Source organism: Crocodylus siamensis, chromosome 10 (assembly GCF_052110815.1).
Source record: "Crocodylus siamensis isolate JL-2025a chromosome 10, ASM5211081v1, whole genome shotgun sequence".
Classification (NCBI taxonomy): domain Eukaryota; kingdom Metazoa; phylum Chordata; order Crocodylia; family Crocodylidae; genus Crocodylus; species Crocodylus siamensis.
Window position 1 is genome coordinate 60,002,540 of NC_143404.1, and position 14,413 is coordinate 60,016,952.

General features: G+C 42.0%; 1 protein-coding gene across 1 annotated transcript in view; it reads right to left on the reverse strand.

The window, feature by feature from the left end:
- Window positions 1-712: 712 nt before the first annotated feature.
- The window catches only part of B4GALT5 (beta-1,4-galactosyltransferase 5), a 52,482-nt gene continuing 38,781 nt past the window's right edge, over window positions 713-14,413 (reverse strand). The window contains exons 3-9 of the mRNA XM_090064668.1: window positions 13,127-13,240; window positions 11,649-11,773; window positions 10,460-10,576; window positions 9,216-9,403; window positions 8,801-8,923; window positions 7,841-7,942; window positions 713-3,922 (exon numbers count right to left, since the gene is read on the reverse strand). Of these exons, the coding sequence (XP_089920794.1) occupies window positions 3,775-3,922; window positions 7,841-7,942; window positions 8,801-8,923; window positions 9,216-9,403; window positions 10,460-10,576; window positions 11,649-11,773; window positions 13,127-13,240 (917 nt within the window). The 3' untranslated portion in view covers window positions 713-3,774. The remainder of the gene's footprint in view (window positions 3,923-7,840; window positions 7,943-8,800; window positions 8,924-9,215; window positions 9,404-10,459; window positions 10,577-11,648; window positions 11,774-13,126; window positions 13,241-14,413) is intronic.

Below are 14,413 nucleotides of genomic sequence, written 5' to 3' on the forward strand. Positions count from 1 at the left end.
CCCTTTAACATGAACTGACTGCTCATGAGAGCTTTGTCAAAGGAAATGCCAGGAGTTTCTTCAGTCTCCTAGCTAATAGGAAAAAATGGAGACAGGGAGTTCAGTCAGTTGCCTTGTGCTCATGCCAGATCCAGTTGGTGGTGGGATATGGTGCAGATGTCTGTCTGTTAAGGATGGGATCAACAAACTTCACACTACAGCCATAAACTGTCCAGACTAGTAAGCTTCCACCTGACATACAAGACTGAACTGGATTAATGGGAGTTCTCTTGCCTTTTTAATATTCTTATACTTTCGGATTGATCAGCCTGTAACAGCACATCAGGATAATCCTCGGTTCCACCACGTTCACTTCAGCTTTGCCCATGTGCTCATGAAACAGGAATGGCAGCTTAAGAAACAAAGCGAGATACCTGGGGCAATGGTGAAAAAGCTGGTGTACTGAACCACTACTAATCATTAAAGATGAGATGGTAGCACTGAAAAGACATTACGTTCTCCAGAATAGGGACCATCTTAATTAGGTCATACAGTACTGGCACAATGGGATCTTTACTTCAGTGCAGCAGCTCCAGGTGTTTCTGTATAAGCCAACACTGAACTTCACACTGGAGGTCTCCATTCTTTTAACAAGTGAAAACACTTGTGCTGAATGCATCAAAGGTACATAAAATACTCCCTTCAAAGAGCACATAGTACCCTTAAACGAAAGACACCACTGCAATCTCCTTGGTCTTGAATATGTATTTTTTTACTGAAAAATCATCCATAAATTAACAAATACAAAAATGTACAAACACATAAGTAAAGAAATGTAATGACACAAAGGATTGCTTTGCTGAAAAGTGTGTGTGTTTTAAAACACTAGATTTCAGTGCAAAAATGTACCCCTGGCACCTCTTAAAAACTTAAGAAGCTCACATCCTATGATGAAAGGATATAGCTAGAGTTAATGCCACCTCTGATCATGAATGATTAAAAAAAAAAAAAAAAAAAAAAAAAAAAAGCACACGGCTCTTGCTCAGTTGGTAACTTCTGTAAAGAGGAGCTTTAAAAATAAATTTCAAATAAATATTTTAAGCAAATAAAAACCCACGTGGCTTATTAAAAAAAAAAAAAAGAAAGAAATCAGCATTGATCATGTCCTGCCCCCCAGCAGGGTTGGTACACAATGTTGATGTACAAGGGATAAACGAGTGGCCTTGGTGAATTTCAGCTGCCAGAATATGTACAGTTCTCTAGTATGAGACTTTTTACACCATAACAGCACATGCGCTCAACAGAATTTTTTTTAAACAATTACATTTACTATACAGTATTGGACTTAGCTGATAAGTTTAACAGTGCACATTTTTAAGATATTCCACATTTTAAAGAGGGGAAAAAAACAACCCAATATGATTGAGAAAAATTAGAGTGATGTTGATTAGGTGAAATGGACCCTTTTATGCCTACCTTAAATGAGTGCATTTCTGAGTAGAGGTAATGTCTTTTTAAAACAGAAGGTGCAACAGATGGTAAATACACATTGAAAGCTGAGGATTCAAACTCAAGTACAGCTTTTAACATCTACTCACACACACATGCACGATTCTGGTGGTGGTGAATTTAGACCATCTGAAATACATTCCTTGTTTGAAGCACCACTAAATAAAGATTTCTAGCAACATCAAGATTAAAAAAGGTATGACAGGGGAAGTAAAGGGTCTGCACTTGAAAAGGGTCCACAATAGTTAGAACAGGAGTAAGAAGCAAGTCTTTATTGCTATATATGCGCCATAAAAGAAAATCCTTACCTCTGTCTGTAAGTAACCATGTAGGATTCCCTCAGGAAGCAATTTTAAAGCACATGTATTCAAAGACTTTACACCTAAATTACAAATTTATCAGCACTCTCAAGGGCAGACTCTGTCCTCTCATGCAGGCTGATTGATAAGATCTACACAACAAGAACTCCATGTTTTCTAAACTAAGTTATTCTCAAGAGACAGAAGAGAGGCCTGGTCAGTCACACCCACAACAGATGTGTATGGGGATCATATGTCCATGCAACCAAGAAAACCAATGTAAACCATTAGAGTTTAGAAAAACAGAAGGCAAACAATGAGATAAAAGAAAGTTAAAGAACTTCTGAGGCATAAGCACTCACAGTCACTATATATATTAAATATACATGTTCTGTTAAAGCAACCCCCCAAAAAAGCTTTTACTAGCCAGAAGGCCCAGTAAAAGTGCATTTGTACGTGCTGTATATTGATGGATTGGTTTTAAACCAAAAGAAAAAAAATTAAATAGGCACAACCAAAAAAGATCATGTCTAGGGAAGAACAAAAAACCTACAAAACCGGATGGGTATATGGACCAAGCTCTTCAGTTCTTGATACTTAAGTTTTCCTGAACTAAATTTAATGTCCTTCATTTTTCACATTGTGATTTTAAGTCTGTGGCTAAATCTGTCCCACCATTTGTACTTGCGCAATGCTTTCTCTGGTTAAAGACCATAACCAAGTGTACTACCTATGGTTATAATACACATTAGTTCAGTGTACTGCTTCATTTATACAATAAATATAGCAAAATACTATTGCATAAAACAAAAATGTATTATATTAGAGGAACCACTGCAGAATGCTGTTAAGTTGGGGGCAGATTTAATAAACTGCAGCCAACTGCCCAAACCTACAGACCATGATAGAGGAGAGAAGATATGAGCTTGGAGACGTGTTCAAGGAGACCAGATAGGTCTTCAGCTGAATCTGGCTCTTGGGGTGGAAAGGAGCATGGTGGGGATGGGGGGTGTAAAAGACTTATAAGTCTACAATCCAAGCTTGCACTTGCCAGCAGGTATAGGATACAGGGGTTTATAGGCAAAGAAAGCCATCAGGAATAGAATAGAAAGATGTAATGATTTTTCACAGGATCTGCTGCAAAATGATGCAAGTTGGATGCTTTTCCTTTTAACGTAGGTTTCAATACCCTTCTCTCACCATGGTTTGTCATCAGATGTGGTTTCAGATTTCTAAACTCCTGCATCTTACCAGTTAAGGCCTCTGGTCCTGTAAACACATATGCATGAACATAAAAAAATGGCTTTACTCACATGAGTAGTCCCATTCACTTAATTGTATTCATGCAAGTCATTTCTTTAAGTACACGTGCAAGCGTTTACAGGATCAGGGCCTATGTGAGCAACTTGAATACGTAAACCTTTAGCTTGGGTCTTGAATTGTAAAAGAAAATAAAAAAGGCAATTTACATAGCTTATTTACACTTACGCTTCTTTAAGAAGCGATTCCATTGTATATACTTCAAGCAGGTCATTTAAAAAACCACACAAATGTAGAAGAATGGTATAAGTTTTGTTTGTTCTCCCGTTAGGGCCATTGCCTACTGGATTGCTTCTGGCATCCAAAGTCAAGCAGCCAAAGAGTCATTCAGCCAAACTGGTTCCATGAGAGAAAAGCGTGTCAGAGAACAGTTACAGTATTCGAGATTGTTGGAGGAGACGGAATGCAGAGACGAGAGCAGCAGGTCACACCGTTGTTCTTAACACCAGAAAGCGAATCAGGTCACTAGGCTTGCTGCACAAACAACTGGATTGGGTCAGTACAGCTAAGACGATTTGTGCGTGCGCTTTCAATCTCATTCTTCAAATCTTATTCTATACTGTGATCCTTCATTAGACAATGCATTTGTTGTCCTTGACGATGCTCAAAAAGAATGTCTAATGTGTTGCTTTCTTGGCAAAGGGCAAAGCAAATGTTTTATCTCCTCTTAATATTCATTCACCAGAGCCAGCTCCGGCGTCAGGTTAACAGTTATGTTTTTATACAAGGCGTCATATGTAATGTTTGGAAAATAGTTCAAGTTATTGAGACCATCCAGGGCTTGCCTCTCTTTTGATTTCCTCAGCAGTGCATACCTGTTTAAAGAGAAAGAAAAAGATGGATGTTTTCACTGCCAAAAGTTATTTGCAACTGTGGAAGCCTAGGCTAAGAGCCACTTGGAAATCTAGGGCCAACAGGACAAGCAAATCCATGACAAGTGTTCCAAGCATGAATGCTTCATGGCTAGGCTGGCATGGTCTTCTCTGCAAACTTCAGGTGTGTAAATATTCCAAATGCTTCTCCAAAACAAAAAAAGTTACAGCCCATAGCTGGGGGGATATGTAATACAGAACACAATCTCCTCAACGTAATTTTATGTTGGACATGCAAGAAACTTCCTCAGCATTTTTTTATTTTTTTTTTTTTAGTCTCGGTATGATCCAATAACCCCCTTCAGAATGCATGCAAAGCAAACTTACTTGTGACAGCTGAGTGACATGAATCTATCTTGGGGTAGCATGGCACTCACCACCTGGGAGAGCTCACCATCTCAGTGACACCCATAGCAAATGATGGGAGGATGACACAGGTTATCAATTTTTTAGAAAACTAAATCCCACAAAGAAGCAGAAACAGCTAATACTGGACTGGAGGTTGGGGGATTAAGAGTTAGAACCGAGTTTTGGAAGGGGGAGAACTCAAGTAAGAGAGGACTCGATGCAAGTTTTGTGGCAGGAAAGAACAACCCAAAAGATACAAGGACAAGACATAGGAGTGAGGAAAAAGGAAGGGTGGAAAAAACATTCAGGCAGGGAAGGGACTTTAATCTTCTTTGTTTGTATTATTGTATCCAAGTACCTCTCAATCTTTAATGCATCTGGAAGGCAATAAGTGAAATGAGTAAGATTTTGAACTTCATGTTGAGAAAGATGGAAGGAATGAGGAGTGAATAGACTACTGTGCAATAGAAGCAGCAGGAAAGATGGTTTTAGCTGCAGCACCTTGGACATATTGAGTCAGGAGGAAGGAGTGAGGCCGGAATGAAGTTACAATAGTTCAAGCAGAATAAACTACTAATATTAAATACAGCTTAAGCAGCAAGGAAGGAAAGAGTTGGAGAGAGGGAAAAGCAGCAATGTTGATAACCTCAAGGATTGAGCAGGGAGAGCGGAGCTGCAGGTTTGCCAAAAAGAAGAATGGACTGAGAAGAGTTCTACTTAACATGAATCGGTATGAGAAATGCTGGGATATCCCAGGAAGAGCTGAAGTAAGGACAGGCTCTCACTTCCTGGAGCAGGAAGACCTGAGGTTTATCTGATCAAAACTTAAATTGCAGGGACAATTAAGAACAGTCAACCAGGTAGGAGGAAAATCAAAGGAAGTCAATTTGGGACACCCACTCTAGAGAGCTCCTTTGGAAAACACTAGGTCAGAGACAGCAGATTTGAAAGGCACATGGAGGACATAGTAAGCCATCCAGCCTTGTAAAGAGTCCAGCTTTGCCACCCTGCTGCCTTGCTACAATAGAGCTGTATGCCCCACACAGCTATGCTGACAGCAAGCAGCAAACTTGCTTGCACTTGTGCTGCTAGCCGCAGTGTTAAGCAAAGCTAAATTACTGCTTTGCTCAACTACATATGAGTTTGCCCTCCATACTGATGACTAACTGCAGCAAATCCCCTAACTAAACATGACTAGTCTAAGTCTAAAGGACTAAGTTCAAAGGCTTTTTAAGTAATCAGGGCATCTCCCTACAGGTACCAGGCAGCAATGGGCTACTATTAGCAAGATGTTTTACAACAAGCCAAATCAAAAATCAGTTTTCTTCTGAACCCTCTAACACACATCAGATAGCAATACACTTCAAACACATCACCCAATGTGACACTAGTTTTGGACTGGAGCAGTGTCTGCCTCAAACTTCAGATCTTAGGAGACAAGGCAAACCTAAAGCTCACATTTCTGCTGCCTGGAGCCTTTGATACTTCAGGGAAACTGAGCACCTGTGACATTTCCCTCAGAACTAGACTTCCTTGCTTTAGCCACAGAAAACTGACGTGGAAAAACGCAGCAAAGGAGACACATAGCAGCTGTTTGAAAGCAAAATGGAAGCTAAATACAAGGAAGAGGAGGATTACTGAATGGGAGCTCTTAAGAAAGGAAACTTAAGATTGGAGAGCAGCCCAGAATGCCATGCATCGCAAGTTTGTTTCTCATCTGAATTTGCACTTAGCTCATGCAGTGTTTGCCGGGGAAGATTTTGCACAATTCCCATTTAGCAGCTTCCCTGACGCCAGCAGGAGGCAGCAATACAATTGAGATTCAGGAAGACTATTCCTAGCTGCTAAGCCATGCAGCTTTTTGCAGTTGCCTCCAAGGATTTTCTGCATGTGAGCTTCTGTAAGGCTCTGCTTGGCTGCAGATACATATTGTAAACTAACCTATTAAAGGCTTTTAGGATCCCTATTAATGGGCATCACTTTCAGTGGTCCCTGGAGCTATCAGGTGCCAAAGCCACCAGCTTCTTTACAGAAAGTAATAAAGGAAATTCAAGTGGTCAAGTACTAGTAGATACCCTGACACTAAGAACTGAAGAGGCACTGGGAAGTGTCTAGCTCTGGAACATACTGGAGCCCCTGTACCATCTGTGCAAGTACGAGGTATTTCAATCTACAGTACAGGATTGCCACTGGTACCTGAAGCGTGGATAAGGATCTTAACAACTAATAACCATCCAGAGCAAAAAGCTGTCAGTGAACCCATCCCAAGCTTGGAACAGTCTACTATACTGGGCCCACAGGATGCTTAGGGGAGAGACAGATCTGAATCTGGTCACACTGCTCTTTATGACTACTCTTCTCCAAACAAGGAGTGAGATCCTGTTGACACCAAACAGACTTAGCAGCCTAGAGACACTGCTGGCCTACCACAGTGCTCCAAGGGGCAGTATGGTTACAGCCTTTAGGAGCTGACAAAGCCCTCATGGTATTCTCTAGGGGAGTCGGATGAGACTTCCTGGATTTTGGGGTCCAACACACAAGAGAACTTCTGTGGTGTATGCACTTTTCCTACATAAGAGGGGTACTTGGAGCATCTATCACTGATAGGAACAACTGCCTCAAAAGAAGGGCAGGTGGTGAATCCAGGAGATCTGTACCTTGCTGGGTCTTTGCAAACCTGCTACAAAAAGGTGGGAACTACAGGTTTCCAACTTAGAGTTCCAGGTGAAGAAGGATCTGCAGAGGGCTACAGAGTACAGGCACAACTCTCTTGGACACAGCTACTCAAACACGCATGTAGGACGTACGTGCCAACAATGAAATACATATGGACAGTGACTTTAAACAGAATGCATGTTACAGAAGATGTTGCTTTGCAGCTGAAGTTGTGCTCACAATGCAAATTCAGAAGACTGAAAAATCCAGGCAGTCTAGGGGTAAAATGGAAACGGAGGTTGCTGCAATAAGCATAACACTAAAATCAATTAATCCTTTCATAATCTTGGCTGCAAGCTAAGCAGGGCTGGCCTTGTTCAATGTCTGGATGAGAAACTTTCAAGGAAGAACAAGGGTTGCTTCAGTATATGATATTAATTACCACCTTGTTAGTAATTAGCATTCTTTCCCCAGAATGTAAAACCATCTCTCCTCCCAGAACATAGCTTGTCAGTTATAAACACAGACAACAGGTGAGTTGGCTGGAAATGCAAATTTTTTGCTTGAGAGTTTGGAAAAGCAGTCACAAAAGTCAGGATTTTGTATCCATTGAGTCCAGGGTATTAAATGCCCCAGCTGGATTCTAGTTTGGAAAGTGATACCTTGCACTCATCCCCTGTAGGAACGGCACTGAAGCTTACAATTTCCCTTCCTGGGCTGAGACCGTTTTGTAGCATCTTTGTGCCTTGTTCAGTCCTAAAACGGTTATCACCCCCTGTACAAATGACAATTTGTAAAGTGCTTTGGAATCCCACAGGATCAGATATACACAATGCCCCATAATACAATTTCACTTGCCTTCCTAAGAACTGCACTTCACCTCGATGGTGGTGTGGAATTGACTTGTATTTCCCTGTGTCTCCTTCTGGTCGAGTCACTGTGTAGCCTGCATACTGCACTCTGCATTACAAAAGATAAAGCTGACTGTTGCATTTGCTCCAACGTCATTACCAACACAGAATAAATCATGAGCCACAATAAACTTATTGTCTGTAGTGAGTGTGCACATCCATTCACTAGCAAAATGAAATGGGAATATTGGAACCAGTTTAAGCTTCAGGCAACTTGTGCTATTTTCCATATACCAAGTTTTAGTTGAGAAGTTCAGCTGAGCAACAACTTAATTTCTATGGCAAAGCTGAAAGCCAACAATTTCACAGGTTCCCTACAACAATAACCAACGCTCCCTCACTTTATTAGCCTCAGATCGGTTTTGCGTTAGCAGGCTGAATTCACTAAAGCAAGCTACACATTTATTTAGGCATCTTAAAGTGGTACAATCACCCATTCCAGCTGAAAGAGATATGAAATCTCAAGTGCACAATCAGCATTGCCTGGAGAAAAGAGAAGGAAGGGATACTTTCCTTCACAAAATTATATGTCCCTCCTCTCTAGCAGAGGACAGAGGCTGGAGGCTTCTGAAATTGCTTAAGGCTGACAGTTTAAGCAAGCAGGCAGTCCAAAACAATAGGCAAAAATCAACTGCTCGTCTTTGGCTTACTTTAGAGCAGAGGTAGGAACAGCCCCAAGAAGTCTGACTGTCAAGAAGCTGGAAGCATGTACTGTACACCCAATAGCTATGTCCTGAACCCATGCGGCAGTATATTCCAGTGTTAGGCCAGACAACAACAGGCTGTAGCACACAATTTGCCCCACAAATACCTAGAGTATTATACAATATTGTATCTGTACAACACCCTGCCCGCCCACCCCCCTATTCCTCAGAAAGTGGACTGAAGCCAAGATGCACAACAGTACCTGTTCCAAAGGTCATCATCTTCTCCACCCCAGCCCCAAAATGCATTGGGGAAGCCATTAATTTTCTGGAACTGTTCCACTGTTAAGCCACTCACTCCTCCAAAGAACTCATTGTAAGGCAGCCTAAATAAGAGAGAGAGAGTGTTAGTCAAGCTTATTGGGAACATAATTTGTCACAGTTCAGGACTGAGACCATTGCCTATTCCCATCCTATCGGGTTATCTGGACAGAGATTAACTAAACCAAGCCATGGGTACGCTTGTTTCCCTCTGCCTTAGTGGGAATGGCTTGTGTGCCTTGTGCAAAAACTCTAAGCCAACTTGAATTTGACCCTCTTCCCTTTTAAAAGGCAGCACTGCCAAGGGGGCACTGTACCAAGGGCGGAACTGTACCAAAGAGGAACACTGGTACTTACAGATACATATATTTATCCAGCTTGGCTGCAAAGTGTCTTGGCATCTGTCCACATCCATAATAGTTACGGTCATTTTCTGGTATGTGGTCCACATCGTGGAAGATGAGACAATCCCAGTCCAAGTCCTTCATTGCTTCCCGGAAGCCGACATTAAAGAGCATGGCACGGTTAAAAGGTTGGTTACCAGCCTAGGAAACAGAGTTATTTATCAGAGGAGTACCAAAATATAATGCATTTTTCAATACATATACAAAGTGTGGTACAGTAAACCCAAGCCCTTCATGGGCTCATCATAAGCCTCCCTGAGCCTTTTAGGAGGAATGTGGCCTACAAATCAAATACCAAATCAAATACCCAAAGAGGGTTTTCAATATTCTGGGGCTGTGCAGAGCCACAGCAAATAGATATTAAAACCCTTTTACCTCCACAGGGTGCTGATCAGCTGTATAGGATCACTCTAAACTCCAGCTGATTAGAGAAACAGTGTTCACTAAAGTCAGAGCTGCAGCAAACAGCTGAGAAGGCTGAAATTAATTTGGCATGTAAGGCAAGGAGGATGCAAATGATCCAGGTTTTACTGTATAAATTCTCAATGTTACATGTAGAAAACAGGTCTTTATTCAAGTGTGTGTGGAAAGGCTAAAAAGATGGTTTTAATTTCTCTAGCCCCCTCTCTCAAGAGTGGTGGCTACTATAACAAAGAAAAGTACAGGTCTACCAAAGCCATGCTACAAACAGCTTTCTACAGCTGAGTTACAAAAAAGTTCTGATCAGGTGGGTTTTGAAACATGTGGTAAGGATTAACAAAAAGTAGGTAGTCTGAGTAGCTTGTGATTTGGAAATCATTTCCCCATCACAATTAATTCAATTTCGATCTTCATTAATTAAATCTTTCTTGTACTACATGGAGCCAAACCCATTCAGGTGTTCCAGACCAATATGCCAGTCCCATGGCATTGTGTTAAGAAAGGCCTGGTTACACATACCAAGCAATATTAGCCAGAAACCTTTGAGAGCCTGTGGCATAAGATCTGCAAGTGATAAATGTTGGCACACTCGGGACACAACTTGGGCATTTACCATTATTACACAATGCCGACAATGAAAAAGGAGTCAACTTGTTGCTGCATACTAGAGCCCAGGGAAAAAGATACAAAAACAAGCTTCTTGTTCTAATGGTTATTTCCATTGGCAAAATACTAGCCTGGAAAAACGTGGGTATCTACAGGAAGTGGATCACTTACTTGCTCGATGATATAGAACGCAAACTGTAAACGTTGGCTCTGAAGCATTGGAATAAGGTGCCTAAAGAGAACCGGAAGATGCTCATAACGATTGCGGAATGGGATCAGGATTGCCACCTAAAGAAAAGACAAGAAGATAATTAATACTATCACTGGAAAGCAGCTGTCCTTTAGTGGCCTACATACCACCAGCCCAAGGCATTGTCTGTGTCTGATGCCATAAGTATTGTTACCTACATCCACCCAACATAGACAGTGGTGTTACAAAAGGGCTATCATCTAACTCTTTTCTCAAGATGCCGAGACAGTTCCTTTAATGCACTGTGCAGCATGCTGGGGCACTCCCCATTCCCCCCCACCTCCCGGCACACATCTCCTTTGCTTTGTGGATTTCAGGGCTTTGGCTCTAAAAAGCCCTTACTAGCTGGAGGATTACACACCTTTCCAACTGCTGGTGATAACTGACACGGACAGCACTGGAGAGTGAAATAGTCTCCCACTAGGGAAGTAGAGCATGAGCCACGAGAGAAGTCATCTCTAGCACACTGCCAACCCTGTACATCAGGGGGCCCATCTAGCAGTAATGTACAAGTCCCAGGTCATACCGTCTTCCTGGAACAATTAATGCCCCAAAGCAGAGGTGGTCTTAGTGATCCTATGACCCCAGCTGACTTCCTGCCCTTTGGGCAGGGGGCTGGACTCGATGATCTCCCAAGGTCCCTTCCAGCCCTAATGTCTATGAAATCTAGACACCTGTCAGCTAGGAATGAGACCAAGTAATTCACTGCACATGAACCATTAATTGTCATCAACAGGCAACACCTTTCAGCAACTATCAGTTGTGATACACTTTGAATTAGTGGAGTAGACAGATTCCATAAGCCACTGGTAGCCTCAGAAGTTCCTACAAAAAACTAAATACTGAACCAGTCAGCCACTAAGGAAGCCTCTGGCTGTTTTCATCAGCATATTTCAGGCCTGTTACTGGCATCCTTGTACTCCTTATTAATATAACCCAAGGAAAAGGCCAAATGTAAAACTAAGAACAGTTCTTGGTAAGTTCTTTGAAACTGCTAGAAAGATATCCACTGGATTGACATGATATCAAAAACTTTCATTTTGCACTCTCTTGTACTGAGAAATGGTGACACATTCACAGTGCCACATGGCTGCTCCAAGTATAGTTTACCTTCCAACGAGGCAGGCAGTCATTAGGTTTCCAATGGCCGCCTCGCTTGATAGAAGGGTCTTTTGAGAATACTTGATGGATATCTTCCATTGTAATTTCACTCATATTTACATCAACTGGACCCTCTGTGCACACAACGGAAAGAAGTGTAAGAAAGACAAATGCTCTCATTTGGACAGAAACATGCACCTCTGGCTTCTTGACTAATTTGATCTCTTGGCTTCTACCCCATCCGTGTGTTCTGTCTACTTCCTTTTCCTTTGCTTGTTAGTAAAGCTGCTTGCAAAGCAACTATTTCCCTGCCAAACATTAACAAAAATTTGATGAGGAAATCCTGCAAGAGGGTCTCATGCTTCCATTCATCTCTGAGGTCTCTGTCTCCTACTCAGACATCATCTCCAAGGTCTTCATCCTTAGGGGAGGTACTACATCACAGAAGGTCTCTGGTCACAGTTTATCATGAGAGATGCCTGAATAGGGGGCTTGTCCTATACCAAATGGGAACACGAGGAACTGCAGTAGGATTCCAAATCAGAGCAAAAAAGAAAAAAGTCTTTAGGAAAAACAGATGCTTCTCTCAAAAAAGAAAGCTTTGGCTGCTGCTTCTTCAACCCCCCCCCCCAAACTTTTGTTCAAAACCAGTTTTAGTGGAGAATTTTTGATGAGCCCTACTTATCACTGCTTTACCCTGTGTGACTTTCCACCCCCTGTGTTTCTTCAGCTTAGCCACTAATTTTTAGCCACAGGCCAAGGAAGAGAGTTGCTCAGTGAAATTCAAAGTCAGTTTAATTAGAGGATAGCTCAGTGGCCCAATTCATTGTATTCCACTGTTTCTGGGACTAATCCAAGCTGGAAAGCACAGCAGTAGCCACAGCAGAAAGAAGTAAGGGAGCAAACACTTCTGTCATCTTACAGCTGCTGTTAATGGAGCAGTGAGGTATTGAATCTTTTCACTGATTCATGTTGCACAATCACTCTCTTGTTTCAGTTTGTCAACTGATGGGCTATTGGTTTAAAGGGAAAAGTGTCTCAGACATAGAGCTTGATTTCTGGGATCTGGTAAACAACACATTTCCAAGGAGAGACATTTGCACTTGCAGAACAGCATACCTATTCATTCCTCATTCCCACCCTTCCTGACTGTTAAATATAAGAAGTACAATATATAATAAATCTGTAGGTAAAGAGTGGTACTAGAATGCACAATACAAGAATCTGCAGGAACAGACCAACCAGGCTCTAGAGCATGCAAGTAAAGTGTGTGGTGTCTGGGAGCCAGGAATAATATAATCAACATGGCTGCCAAACTCCCAAAGACTACAGTTTATACCACAAAGTCTGTAACAAGAAGGTATCTTCCCCCTATTCCCCTCCTACCTCCCGCTCAAAGGAAACAGGTATTTGATGGGCTGCAACCAGAAGGAAGGGAAGCATGGGTTGCAGGGAAGGAAGGGAAGACAAGTCACAGCACTACTCACTCATAGAAGGGAGTCTCTCGGGACAGGTATGGTTTGGAAAGTAGGTAAAATCTTCAGGAAGAAAAGTTGTGGTTTGCAGGAAGGTTTCATTGTGATTCAAATCAAGAGGATAATCTGGGGGGGGGGGAAAAACAAAAAGCTGCTTGAGCTTTTAATCTTACAGCTATCTCCAATATTCAATTGCTAACAAACCCATTCAGCTGGTTACTGCACATGGACAAGGCATCGATGGGAAACCGCATCACGAAGTGCAGGCAGTCTCACAAAAAATGTGTTCCTTGAAGTATCACAATCTCCTTGACCTGGCCAGCCCAACAGGTGAGCACTGTAGGGGGTAGAATTGCAGGGACAATCCCAAACATTTCTTCATAGCAGAATAGCTGTGGCTAAAACCTGTTGAGCAGGCACCTGGGCGATGATATGTAGGAACTCAGACTAAACCATCACAAGGGCCCCTTGTGGCTTCCAATTTATTAAATGATTTTCTACTGAAGTCTTTAATAGACAAACTGGGCTGATGCAGGTTAGCCGAGACAGGTAAGCTTCTGCTAATACTTTGTAGACTTCCAATGACTGCAGAAGGGAGGCTGAAAGGAAAAAAAAAAAAAAAAAACAAAAACCTGTCCCTGGAGCACTCCTTTCCTAACAAGGGCACATACAGGAAACTCAGTTTTCTGGCCCAGCCTGCAGATTTGGGACTCTTTTTTTTCCTGAAGAAGCATTTACCTATCCTGAAGTAACATTTCAAAGAACTAACTGCTCTACAAGTGCCTTAGTTTGGCTACAACCTTTTACCAGTTCTAGCAGGTCATAGCAGTGATGGGTTCCCTTTACTTCTAAAAAGGTTATGTGCCTTCATAAATATCTCGTTTTGACGGACAGGTTTATGCATTTGCTTCCAAAATCATTTTCTTGCATCAGAGGAGACCAAAAGAGATTAAACTGCTACAAGCAGAAACAAAAGCAATCCAAATCTATTTAGACATCAGCTTACTCTATGAGCTAACAAATTACCAGATCTGGGCCACAGTTGCATTTCTTTCTACTGGTAACAATTTCAGAGAATTCTTAACAGTAGAAAAATATCCCAGGAGCTGAAGCACATGTGCATTCTGGCCCCTGGACTGGAGAGCTCTCCAACCAAGGGGAATACAGGGCTGCTCCTTGGCCCACCCCTACCCTTAGAGAAGCCCATTACTTGACAGCCTGCCTTCTCCCCTTCCTGGCAAGGGGGCAGGTTGGGAGTAGGCAGCCTCCGGGTTTTAAATCAGTGAAGCCCATATGGGT